The sequence below is a fragment of the Coregonus clupeaformis genome, chromosome 11 (assembly GCF_020615455.1).
Source record: "Coregonus clupeaformis isolate EN_2021a chromosome 11, ASM2061545v1, whole genome shotgun sequence".
Taxonomy (NCBI): domain Eukaryota; kingdom Metazoa; phylum Chordata; class Actinopteri; order Salmoniformes; family Salmonidae; genus Coregonus; species Coregonus clupeaformis.
In genome coordinates, this window is record NC_059202.1 from 31,841,170 (window position 1) to 31,855,322 (window position 14,153).

Genomic DNA, 14,153 nt, shown 5'->3' on the forward strand with positions numbered 1-14,153 from the left:
TGGCTGGCCAGACTCCAGAACTGTGTTTAAGGAAATGGAGGATCAGGAGACTCTGGACTCACTGGTGGGTCACTGCTAGATCATTTTGGGTACTGATTTAAAACTGGCCTCAGGCTAGAAACAGTATTTTTTTCATCTGAATGGTCAAAAAATAGTTTTAAAACTTGAGATAAGTCACTCATGCCACACAAAAGTTTGGGGACCACTGCCCTAGAGTCAGATCAACTTTCCACTGTGGATGTGAAGGTATTTACTCTTTATGTTACATGTAGTATTTACAGAATGTTATTTCTCTCATCAGAGGTGTAACCCATAGCTGATGACGGCAGGTAGCTTAGTGGTTAAGAGCGTTGTGCCAGTAACCGAAAGGTCGCTGATTCTAATCCCCGAGCCGACTAGGTGAAAAATCTGTCGCTGTGCCCTTGAGCAAGGCGCTTAACCCTAAATGCTCCTGTAAGTCGCTCTGGATAAGAGCGTCTGCTAAATGACAAAAAAAATAAAATAATAATAATAATGACACACTGTCACAGGTCTAACTTAATGCCTCCTACTGGGAAGCTGACCTTCAGTCAATCAGTCAGTGGCAGCATTCCATCTTCAGCCCAACTAAACTCCTTCTTTACAGCAGAGAATATTCTGTCTTGATTTCTACTGTTTAGTGGTGTTGTTCTGGGGTTTGCTGCTCATCAGTGGCCGTATGATGTGATTGGCTGTTAACTGGCGTGTGGCTGACGCTCAGGCCTGTCCCTCTTGAGAGAGAGCCAGGAGGCAGTATCCAATCAGAGATGCACGTCATCTGGGTGATTAGTGTTACCCATAGTGCTGTGGGGCAGACCGCAGGCAGGCATGAGTCACCCTGATCAGGAGGATGGGCCGTGGTGAAGGCCTCTGTCTGTCACAAACAGAGAGTATTATCAAATACTCAAATTAACTTGTTTTTAACTAGGACAGAGGAATTTATAACAGATTTTTTCCGACATAACATAGGTACAGCAAATCCCCTTATTGTATGGGACACCTTTAAATGTGCCTTTAGAGGCCATGCAATTCAGTACTCATCTCGAAAACAAAAGCAATTTAGGTCAAAAGAGTCCACACTAACAAAGGAAATAGAAGGTCTAACAGAACAGACAGATAGCAATAAAAACTGTTACATAGAGGCTCAGAATAAATTAGAGGAAAAACAAAAAGAAATGGAGAAACTTATTCAAGAAAGATCAAGTGTAATATATTATAAAAATAAAGCAAACTGGATGGAATATGGGGAAAAATGCACCAAATTCCTTTTTAATCTTCAACATAGGAATGCTACCAAAAATAATCTACTGAAACTGGTTACAAATGACGGAGTCACCCATGATTCACCAAATGAAGGAGGAAACAAAGTACTTTAAGTTTTCGTTTCAGTCGCCTCCATCTCCTCTAACTGAAGCAAATTGTAGAGATTTTTTTTCTATTGATAATGTAAAATTAACAGCCATACAGAAATACTCATGTGAAGGTGAAATTACAGAGGAGGAACTTCTGGATGCAATTATAGACTTTAAGTCTGGGAAAACTCCAGGGTTGGATGGCATACCAGTCGAGGTATACCAAACCTTTTTTGATATACTCAGAGGACCGTTATTAGCATGTTTTAACCACTCCTATGTAAATGGTAGATTATCAGACGCTCAAGAAGAAGGTCGGATTTCGTTATTACTGAAACAGGATACAAGTGGAAAATATAAAGATCCAGTCCATTAAAAAAATTGGCGGCCCCTTACACTTCAGTGTTGTGATGCAACAATTCTAGCAAAATGTATAGCGCATAGAATTAAAAAGGTATTGTCGGACATTATTCATTCTAATCAGACAGGTTTTTTACATGGGCGATACATTGGAGATAATATAAGGCAAGTACTGGAAACAATAGAACTCTATGAAAAATCTGGGAAGCCAGGCCTACTATTCATAGCAGACTTCGAAAAGGCATTTGATAAAGTATGACTGGGGTTTATATACAAATACCTGGAGCATTTCAATTTTGGACAATCTCTTATAAATTGGGTTACAATCATGTATAGTAACACTAGGTGTAAAATAGTAAATAATGGCTGTTTCTCAGAAAGTTTTAAACTGTCAAGAGGAGTGAAACAAGGTTGTCCACTATCGGCATATCTATTTATTATTGCCATCGAGATGTTAGCTATTAAAATCAGATCCAACAATAATATCAAGGGATTAGAAATCCAGGGCTTAAAAACAAAGGTGTCATTGTACGCTGATGATTCATGTTTTCTTTTACATCCACAACTTGAGTCCCTCCACAGCCTCATAGAGGATCTAGATACATTTTCTAACCTCTCTGGATTACAATACGATTTTTACATTACCATGTAGTTTACCAATAAAATGGTCTGATGGTGATGTGGATACACTCGGAATACATATCCCAAATTAAATAAATGATCTCACTCCAAAAAAATTTTTTATAGAAAGTTAGCAAAAATAGATAAGATCTTGCTACCATGGAAAGGTAAATACCTGTCAATTTGTGGAAAAATCACACTGATTAACTCTTTAGTATTATCCCAGTCTTGCCTACGCCTAGCGAACTGTTTTTTAAATTATATGAGAAAAGAATATTCAATTTTATTTGGAACGGCAAGCCAGACAAAATTAAACGGGCTTATTTATATAATGAATATGAATTAGGAGGACAGAAATTATTAAATATTAAAGCATTAGACCTATCACTAAAAGCTTCAGTCATACAAAAATTATACTTAAATCCGAACTGGTTCTCTAGCAAACTAGTAAGATTGTCTCACCCAATGTTCAAGAAGGGACTTTTTCCCTTTATTCAGATTACAACCCCTCACTTTCAGGTATTTGAAAATAAAATAATCTCCCAAATATTACTATTTCTAAAACAAGCCATAGAAAGTTGGTTGCAATTTAAATTTAATCCTCCAGAAATGACAGAACAAATATTGCAACAAATATTGTGGTTAAACTCAAATATACTAATTGATAAAAAAAACGTACTCTTTTGAGAAAAAAAAAAAAAAACTTATAATCATCGTAAATGACATTATCGGTAGGAATGGTGGAGTTACAGTGGGGAAAAAAGCATTTAGTCAGCCACCAATTGTGCAAGTTCTCCCACTTAAAAAGATGAGAAAGGCCTGTAATTTTCATCATAGGTACACGTCAACTATGACAGACAAATTGAGAAAATGTTTTCCAGAAAATCACATTGTAGGATTTTTAATGAATTTATTTGCAAATTATGGTGGAAAATAAGAATTTGGTCACCTACAAACAAGCAAGATTTCTGGCTCTCACAGACCTGTAACTTCTTCTTTAAGAGGCTCCTCTGTCCTCCACTCGTTACCTGTATTAATGGCACCTGTTTGAACTTGTTATCAGTATAAAAGACACCTGTCCACAACCTCAAACAGTCACACTCCAAACTCCACTATGGCCAAGACCAAAGAGCTGTCAAAGGACACCAGAAACAAAATTGTAGACCTGCACCAGGCTGGGAAGACTGAATCTGCAATAGGTAAGCAGCTTGGTTTGAAGAAATCAACTGTGGGAGCAATTATTAGGAAATGGAAGACATACAAGACCACTGATAATCTCCCTCGATCTGGGGCTCCACGCAAGATCTCACCCGTGGGGTCAAAATGATCACAAGAACGGTGAGCAAAAATCCCAGAACCACACGGGGGGGACCTAGTGAATGACCTGCAGAGAGCTGGGACCAAAGTAACAAAGCCTACCATCAGTAACACACTACGCCGCCAGGGACTCAAATCCTGCAGTGCCAGACGTGTCCCACTGCTTAAGCCAGTACATGTCCAGGCCCGTCTGAAGTTTGCTAGAGTGCATTTGGATGATCCAGAAGAGGATTGGGAGAATGTCATATGGTCAGATGAAACCAAAATATAACTTTTTGGTAAAAACTCAACTCGTCGTGTTTGGAGGACAAAGAATGCTGAGTTGCATCCAAAGAACACCGTACCTACTGTGAAGCATGGGGGTGGAACATGCTTTGGGGCTGTTTTTCTGCAAAGGGACCAGGACGACTGATCCGTGTAAAGGAAAGAATGAATGGGGCCATGTATCGTGAGATTTTGAGTGAAAACCTCCTTCCATCAGCAAGGGCATTGAAGATGAAACGTGGCTGGGTCTTTCAGCATGACAATGATCCCAAACACACCGCCCGGGCAACGAAGGAGTGGCTTCGTAAGAAGCATTTCAAGGGCCTGGAGTGGCCTAGCCAGTCTCCAGATCTCAACCCCATAGAAAATCTTTGGAGGGAGTTGAATGTCCGTGTTGCCCAGCGACAGCCCCAAAACATCACTGCTCTAGAGGAGATCTGCATGGAGGAATGGGCCAAAATACCAGCAACAGTGTGTGAAAACCTTGTGAAGACTTACAGAAAACTTTTGACCTGTGTCATTGCCAACAAAGGGTATATAACAAAGTATTGAGAAACTTTTGTTATTGACCAAATACTTATTATCCACCATAATTTGCAAATAAATTCATTAAAAATCCTACAATGTGATTTTCTGGAATTTGATTTCTCATTTTGTCTGTCATAGTTGACGTGTACCTATGATGAAAATTACAGGCCTCTCTCATCTTTTTAAGTGGGAGAACTAGCACAATTGGTGGCTGACTAAATACTTTTTTTCCCCACTGTATGTCGCACATGCAGCTACCAAAAACATATGGAAATGTCTGCTCTACCCAAAATTACAACCACTTAATTGCAGCATTACCGCAAAAATGGAAGAGGAAAGTGGAAGGAGGAAAAAGTAAGGAACTTGTCTGTCGGCCTTGCATTAAAGAACATAATTGGTTAAAGAAAATTGTGATAAATAAAAAAGTTTACCAGTTTCATTTAAGGACCAAAAGATTGACAGCCGTCCCATATAGATTGCAAAATAGTTGGGAAGAGATTTTTGATGTACTGGTTCCATGGCATAGTGTTTATGAATTGATACGCAAAACGACGCCGGATTCAAAACTTTTTTTCAATTTAAATTATTATATACAATTCTTTCTACCAATAGAATGTTATTTGTATGGCGGATACAATCTTCCCAGCTCTGCAGATTTGGCTGTGAAGAGACAGAATCATTAGATCATTTGTTTTGGTACTGTCCATTTGTAGCTTGTTTCTGGACACAGGTCCAGGAATGGCTGAAGGATTGCAATATTTGCATGGAGCTGACCCTGCAGATAGCACTATTTCGATCAATAATATAATAATACTTTTAGCAAAGATGTTTAATTTCAATTCACAAACTGTAGAAACAATGAGAATAGAAAGGTTCAGAACTTTTGTAAAACATCACAGTACAGTTGAAAAATGTATGGGGCGGCAGGTAGCTTAGGGGTTAAGAGCGTAGTGCCAGTAACCGAAAGGTCGCTGGTTCTAATCCCCAAGCCGACTAGGTGAAAAATCTGTGGATGTGCCCTTGAGCAAGGCACTTAACCCTAATTGCTCCTGTAAGTCGCTCTGGATAAGAGCGTCTGCTAAATGATTAAAATGTTAAATGGCAAATAGAAATCCAATATGGATGGTGTTAAGAGATAGATGGGAGGTGTTGAATGGAGCTGAAGGATGGGACTAATAACAACAAGATAACTAGTGTAAGACATGCTGTGTCCATAATAAGTATATAGGTTATATATTGTGAGCTTTTGTGAAAGAGCACAGTTAGAAAGATATGGCATATAGAAGCATACCAGATGGACATCATGAAAATGATCGGAGGAAGTTCAGGAGTGAAAACAAACAAAATATAATTAGCGACTGTGTCCATAAAATGTATATAGTATGTATAAGCATGAAGTATCGGCCTAAGCATTGTTGTTCACTAGTTTACTCCAATTAGGGAGGGGATGGTGGGGTTGGAAAGTAATAAAGGGAAATATATATATTTTTAAAGGATGTGTATGTATGTATATATGTGTATATATATATATATATATATATATATATATATATATATATATATATACACTGCTCAAAAAAATAAAGGGAAAACTTAAACAACACAATGTAACTCCAAGTCAATCACACTTCTGTGAAATCAAACTGTCCACTTAGGAAGCAACACTGATTGACAATAAATTTCACATGCTGTTGTGCAAATGGAATAGACAACAGGTGGAAAGTATAGGCAATTAGCAAGACACCCCCAATAAAGGACTGGTTTTGCAGGTGGTGACCACAGACCACTTCTCAGTTCCTATGCTTCCTGGCTAATGTTTTGGTCACTTTTGAATGCTGGCGGTGCTTTCACTCTAGTGGTAGCATGAGACGGAGTCTACAACCCACACAAGTGGCTCAGGTAGTGCAGCTCATCCAGGATGGCACATCAATGCGAGCTGTGGCAAGAAGGTTTGCTGTGTCTGTCAGCGTAGTGTCCAGAGCATGGAGGCGCTACCAGGAGACAGGCCAGTACATCAGGAGACATGGAGGAGGCCGTAGGGAGGGCAACAACCCAGCAGCAGGACTGCTACCTCTGCCTTTGTGCAAGGAGGAGCAGGAGGAGCACTGCCAGAGCCCTGCAAAATGACCTCCAGCAGGCCACAAATGTGCATGTGTCTGCTTAAACGGTCAGAAACAGACTCCATGAGGGTGGTATGAGGGCCCGACGTCCACAGGTGGGGGTTGTGCTTACAGCCCAACACCGTGCAGGACGTTTGGCATTTGCCAGAGAACACCAAGATTGGCAAATTCGCCACTGACGCCCTGTGCTCTTCACAGATGAAAGCAGGTTCACACTGAGCACGTGACAGACACGACAGAGTCTGGAGATGCCGTGGAGAACGTTCTGCTGTCTGCAACATCCTCCAGCATGACCGGTTTGGCGGTGGGTCAGTCATGGTGTGGGGTGGCATTTCTTTGGGGGGCCGCACAGCCCTCCATGTGCTCGCCAGAGGTAGCCTGACTGCCATTAGGTACCGAGATGAGATCCTCAGACCCCTTGTGAGACCATATGCTGGTGCGGTTGGCCCTGGGTTCCTCCTAATGCAAGACAATGCTAGACCTCATGTGGCTGGAGTGTGTCAGCAGTTCCTGCAAGAGGAAGGCATTGATGCTATGGACTGGCCCGCCCGTTCCCCAAACCTGAATCCAATTGAGCACATCTGGGACATCATGTCTCGCTCCACCACCAACGCCACGTTGCACCACAGACTGTCCAGGAGTTGGCGGATGCTTTATTCCAGGTCTGGGAGGAGATCCCTCAGGAGACCATCCGCCACCTCATCAGGAGCATGCCCAGGCGTTGTAGGGAGGTCATACAGGCACGTGGAGGCCACACACACTACTGAGCCTCATTTTGACTTGTTTTAAGGACATTACATCAAAGTTGGATCAGCCTGTAGTGTGGTTTTCCACTTTAATTTTGAGGGTGACTCCAAATCCAGACCTCCATGGGTTGATACATTTGATTTCCATTGATAATTTTTGTGTGATTTTGTTGTCAGCACATTCAACTATGTAAAGAAAAAAGTATTTAATAAGATTATTTCATTCATTCAGATCTAGGATGTGTTATTTTAGTGTTCCCTTTATTTTTTTGAGCAGTGTACATATATGCGATAAAAAAAGAAGAAAAAAACATATGGCGGATTGGAAGTGATGCAGACAATTACATTGATGGAAGTTACAATCTATCTGCAATATTAAAGCTGATCTACCCCCCAAAAAAATTAAAACAAATATCAAAATTCTCATTCATATACAGTTCAAAATATTCTCTTACACACACACCTCAAGTCCAGGCCAGCGCACCCTGGTCCTTTGGAGCAGTTGGGTCAGAAGTCCTCTGGAACTCCTGGAACATCTGCCTCTGTCTCTGCCTCTACATGCCTTTTACCAATTATACTTCCTCTCCTGCACCTTTCCTCTGGGGACAGAGAAGCAGCTCACCCTGACACCCCTGTGGACCAATTAGTGAGGGTAGTGTGTACGGCCCAGTACATCACCGCGGCCCCCTTTTGTAGGCCCGCGGACCAATTGGTAGGCCTTGCGGTCTGATGCCAAGCAGTGATGCAGCCAGTCGAGATGCTCTCAATGGTGCAACTGTATAACTTTTTGAGGATCTGAGGGCCCATGCCAAATCTTTGAACTCAGGATCTCAACTTACTGTTGAGCGTTAGAATAATGGAATGCACAAGGTGCAATTTCTACATTTTGTAGTGCATCACTCAATTAGCCTATGTCAGCTACATTTTTTTAGATCGGAAAGTTAGTCTAGCGGCCAGCTATCTAAACTTGTAGTAGGCATGGTTGAATTACCAACCGGGGTGGGGCCCATTGATGATCATTTATCATATAAAAAATGTCAAACATTTGCCTCCACCCTATGGCAAAATGTGTAGAATAGCATGAAATTAGTTATAAAATTGCAAAATCTTCTCTCAACCCCATGGCAAAATGTGTAGAATTGCAACAAACTTGCTTTTAAAATGAGCCACTGCAGCCCCTCATGATGAATTCAGTTTTTTTGTGGCCCCCACCTCCATCAAAGTCTTTTGACTCATCACATGCACTGCTGCAACTGTTTACTACAGTATATATCCTGTTGCATAGTCACTTTATCCCTACCTATATGTACAGTACCTATCTACCTCAATTACCTCATACTACTGCACATCGACTCGGTACTGGTACCCTGTGTATATAGCCAAGTAATTGTTACTCATTGTGTATTTATTTCTGGTGTTATTATTTTTCTATTATTTATATTTTTCTCTCTGCATTGTTGGGAAGGGCCCGTAAGCATTTCACTGTTAGTCCACACCTGTTGTTTAAGAAGCAACACATAACATTTCATTTCATTAGACTACTCACAGTTCACCTCAACTCATCTGCCTGCCATGACAGCTGCAGGGCACTACATTGGCTGAGAATGGAGCGTGCGTGTACGTGCGTGTTTGTGAGTGAGTGAGAGTGTGTGCGTGCGTGTGTGTGTGTTGACAATATGCTTGCGTGTTGTTTGTGTAAACATGCCCACCTCACCCCAGTCTAATCTGCTGAGACATGATAGCCTCTAGGTGTAGCTTCAGCCCACAGGGCTCGGAAAGTGCTGGATGGATCCAGGCTCTAACTGTCTTCAGATTTCAAAAGAACACTACATCAGCCTGACACAATCCTGCCCGCCTGCCAGCCATCCCCAACCTAGACCCAGTCAGTAAGAGCATATCTGGATTGTGTTATCGAGTGCCATGCCTGGTCCTGTGTCTATTGATCTGTTGACACAGCCGCACGGTAGTGTTAGTAATGTTCCTCCTAGTCTCTGCTACTGCACACTGAACACAGTGAGTAATAAACTGTGGTTTTCTGATTGGCTGAATTTAAGGTGTGAGCCGTAGCAGCAATCACTGTACTGGCAGTCTAAACAAACCCTGTTAACACAATTTAGAAATTCTTAGCACTATTAAAAGTGGGGTAATCTGATATGGCTGGCCATTATTAAGGTGTATAATAATATGGCTAAATAATATCATGGCTATGTGGTTAGGGTAGCTCAGTTGGTAGAGCATGGCACTTGCAATGTCAGGATAGTGGGTTTGATTCCCGGGACCATCCATACGTAAAATGTATGCACACAAGACTGTAAGTCGCTTTGGATAAAAGTGCCTGCTAAATGTCATATGTTATTATATTGTAATAGCCTACAGGTAATTAAGTAGAATCTATGGCACTATGGTTGTGAATAGTATGTGCTTTTTGCACCTTAGCTGTAAATCACATCGCTGTATTGTGGCCCCTTAGAGCTTACTCCAAAAAAATGAAAATTGCCTAGATTTTTGTTGTATTGTATTGAGATAATGAAGTTAAAACGACTTGTTTTGAGTTGATCTCCCTCACCCAGAAAATGCATTTACTTGTTTGGGGCCGTACTGCATTTACAGACCAGACCTCCCACTGGAGCCGTACTGCAGTCACAGACCAGACCTCCCACTGGGGTTAGTTAATGTACTGAGGGCTTTAGGTTTGAACTGCAGGGCTGCCATCTAGGGAATGACAGAGGTACTGCACCTTCATCCCCAGTCACCCCTCCTCATCCTTCGTCTCTCATTCATCCCCATTCTAATCCGGCCAATGAGAATCAAGTGTGGGAGTATTCCTAACACCTGTCACACACTGTGGCCCCTAAGGCCCCTGTCCCCTCAAAAATAGTTTGTGTAGGAAATTGCCCCTACACACTGATCGAAGGTCACACTGACCCACTGACCTTTCAGCTCTGGCTAGAACTTCCCCATAAGCACAGATCTAGGATCAGTTTACCCTCCATCAAATCTAACATTCAATATTCAGGAGGATAACAGAAAATTGAGGTCTCATGGGGGACAAGGGCATAAAAAGCACATGCACCCAGGCAAAGAATGACTGTGTGTATGGATGTACACGACTGTGAATGCTGGTAATAGACATCATATTATGACCTCATGTCCCACTCATCCATTACTGTGTTTCTATCTATCTATCTATCTATCTATCTCTCTCTCTCTCTCTCTCTCTCTCTCTCTCTCTCTCTCTCTCTCTCTCTCTCTCTCTCTCTCTCTCTCTCTCTCTCTCTCTCTCTCTCTCTCTCTCTCTCTCTCTCTCTCTCTCTCTCTCTCTCTCTCTCTCTCTCTCTCTCTCTCTCTCTCTCTCTCTCTCTCTCTCTCTCTCTCTCTCTCTCTCTTTCCCCCACCGTTGGCAGTGCTGTGTGGGAACCCACCCAATGTGGAGAACGCCTTTCTGATTGGCCGTAAGCGGCCCCACTATGACATTCATTCAGTGGTGCGTTACCAGTGTGCAGACGGGTTCCTCCAACGTCACGTCCCCACGGCCAAGTGTCGCGCCAACGGCAAGTGGGACCGGCCCAAGATCATCTGCACAAAGTGTGAGTGACCAAGACCATTAAAGGGTTACGTTTTATCTCTATGGGGTTAATGCTCAAACAACAGGAGAGGAATGGACACTTAAAGTTAGATCGAATTCATTAGGAGTACAAGACTCTCTTTTGACCAACTTTTCATCAGATAGAGGTTGTGTAATGATGATAATGTCATTTTAATGTAGATAAAACTAAGTTCTAGCTCTTTTTTCTGTGAGATTGACAGCAGGAGTTTGGAGGACTGCCAGAAAACACCAAGAAGAAACATTTTATTTTACTATCCTCCCATAGAGTAATAAAACTCACTCTGCAGAACAATGGCAACATTTCTTTATGACAGCAGGATCTTTCATATTGTAGGATCAATAGCAAACTCTTATTTCTCATTTCACCTTTCAAGATGTGATGTTTATTCGGCTCTTACTGACATAATGAATTGCTTCTGTTTAAAGTGAAAATATGGAGCCTTATTTTTTTATTTATTCTGTGCATTTTGAGTGTTGTTTTCCTGCTATAGTCGTTTGTTAGTCATCATTATCCTGGCAAGGTAGACTTTTTGTTGACAAACCCAAACCAGGACCAACAAATCAAATTTGGCAGCACAACATAGGAAGGAAGTGGCTTACTCAGGCTGTGAGTGGGAGAACAGTCCTATGCTAATACATGTAGAGAGCTCGGCGCCCACACTGTTCAATGTAAAGTAGAGTAGATTAGACACTCAGGGCTGAGTGGTTGATGTTGAGCACTGTATATCTGTGGTGTTGACTTTTCACCCCCCCTCATATTCCTCTCTCACTCCATCTCATCCTTGACTCTACCCCGTCGCCACCGCTCTACCTGTCACACACCCCTCTACTCTATCTCATCCTTGACTCTACCCCGTCGCCACCGCTCTACCTGTCACACACCCCTCTACTCCCTCTCATCCGGTCTCGACTCTCTCTTACCCCTCACTCCTCCACTTTCACCCCCTTCTCTCCCTCTCTCCCTCTCTCTAGCCCGGCGAGCCCACCGATACAGACGTCACCATGATCACAACGGGCGACGGGAGCGTAAAAAGCACAATAAACACAGCCATGGACACGGAGAGGGAGGCCACCACGGAGGGGACCAGGGCCACAGGCACGGCCATGGACACAGAGGCCACCACGGAGGGGACCAGGGCCACAGGCACAGGCATGGGCACGCTCATGCCCACATCTGAACCAAAAGCCCCCACTGCCCAAACCTCACCTCACTGCCCAGTCTCCCTACTCTACTCCTTTCTACTCCCTGTCTACCCCCTCTCCTGCCCTGTTCTTGGCTCCCCGAGCCAGCCTGTATCATACTCAACTCTGAGGCCTGACAGCCGACTGCTAGGCCTCACTGAGACAATAACAATCCCTATGTACTCTTTTCTTTACCTTCACTACTTTTCTTTTCTTTCTTTTATCCCTTCCCGACCTGCTTTATCGAGTCAGTGATGACCCAGGATACGGTGCTTTGATCACCTAATAAATCTTAAGAGGTTTCTTTTTCTTTTTTTACATAAACAATTGTGGAGGAGGAGGTTTAGTACAAGCTGTAAATAGTGACAACATCATTGGAAATGTGTATCAAAATCAGAAGAGTCAATGAATAGATAGATTCATATATCCATGTTTTTCCATGACTCTTCATTCTTAACACCTTTATTTTTAAGAGACTTGTTGTCTGAGTGTATTTCCTGACTTTGGTGTTTTTGGTTAGCTCTTTGTAAGACATTTGACTTAATAACCTACAACAGTTATTCTGAACAGATTGACATGCTTTGCTTTGAGACTGGTGCTTGTACTGATTGAGTAGCGTTGTATTTCACCATTGTAAGACAGATACTTTGGACTGGGTGTACTAGGTGCACAGAGGAAAATGGAGACAACTCACAGTTACCTTGTATCCAAGTCAACCTCACACCACTGAGGTCAAATCAAATCAAGTATCCAGAAGCCCAAACAGTACCCCATAGTGGTGGGAGAACTCCACAGCAGTCCTTTTTAAAGCTGAACTGGAAATGTTACTTTGTTTTCTTCTAACAATATCATCCTACTGTATGTGTTGCCTTTCTAAGTCATTCTGTGTTCCTGCTTAACTGCTAGAGAAGATCGCTAGTTGGTAGTCGAGAAACCCAACCGAGAAAAGCTGTTACCTTTGGAACTGGCCAGATTGTGATTGAGTCTGGCTTCCCAGTTAGCTAATAGGCAATGATCCTTAATCAGAATCCTCTCATGCCCATCACCACACTCTCATATTCCATCTGTCTCTATATTGAAGGTCTGTTCATCCTCTATCTTAGAGTTCTGCTTCTCTGGCCAGCTGAGGAGAAATTGTTCTGTCAGACTGTCAGAGAGAGAGAAGGACAGGGGGAGAAGAAGAGAGAGGAGCAAGGAGTCCAGAATCTTAATTACAGTTGGCCCCCTTCTCCAGCACATCAAACAGAGGGATGACAGGGCTCTCTGTGCAGCCGTCGGGTACAGAGCTGGGCCCATAATTAGCTTTATAAAGTAGTGCAAATAGGACATGGGGCCATTAAGCCGGGGTGAACCCCCACTGTGCCTCATCCCAACAGAAGTGAGCTGGGCTAGTGTAGTAGTGTATGGATATGGCTTTAAACTGAGCCCAGTCTCAGTGAGGGTTGTGTGGGGGTAACAGTGGGGCGACAGCGCCCACAGAAGATGCAAAATGTTTTATAGATGGTTAAAATAGATAAAGCACTGTATTTCTGGACATGGAGGCATTCGGCTGTCATTCACAGCATTTCAGAATAGTATTCACTCCAGGTGCGTGTCCTGGTTTTAAACAGGGCTGTCCGGTCTGCTGCAGTCTGCAGCCCGGTCCGGCTGGGGTAAGACCCGGGCCACCTCCTCTCTGCTGCTGCTAGAAAAATATACATGTTTTTGGTTTTTTCCTGCAGGGTCCCACTGATTCTCTAAAGCTCCTTTATCACCTTGTGCAATTCCTCTGAGCTGACATCCCCCACTTTCTCTTTATGTCTCTCCTCTCTCTTTTGCTCTCTCCCTCTCTCTCTCTATCTCTCTCTCTCCCTCCCTCGCTCCTCCAGTTCTTCCCTTGTCTTTCATCCTCAGCCCTTTATCCACCTTGTCAATGACACAGATGGGGCCTGAAAGAAAGAAAAGAGAGAGATGCTCCATATCAGTACAGTTCATCTCCCTCAAAGCATGCTTAATTAATGAAGAGGTTATCATCATGACCTTTGTCCCTGGCTGTGAT

At 42.7% G+C, this 14,153-nt stretch overlaps 1 protein-coding gene across 2 annotated transcripts in view; it reads left to right on the plus strand.

Annotated features, from left to right (window-relative positions):
- LOC121576779 (brevican core protein-like) overlaps positions 1–12,499 on the plus strand; it is a 282,893-nt gene extending 270,394 nt beyond the window's left edge. For both annotated transcript variants that reach the window (XM_041890233.2, XM_041890234.2), the window contains 2 exons: positions 10,731–10,913; positions 11,906–12,499. In XM_041890233.2, the coding sequence (XP_041746167.1) occupies positions 10,731–10,913; positions 11,906–12,111 (389 nt within the window). In that variant the 3' untranslated portion in view covers positions 12,112–12,499. The remainder of the gene's footprint in view (positions 1–10,730; positions 10,914–11,905) is intronic.
- The last annotated feature ends 1,654 nt before the right edge of the window (positions 12,500–14,153 follow it).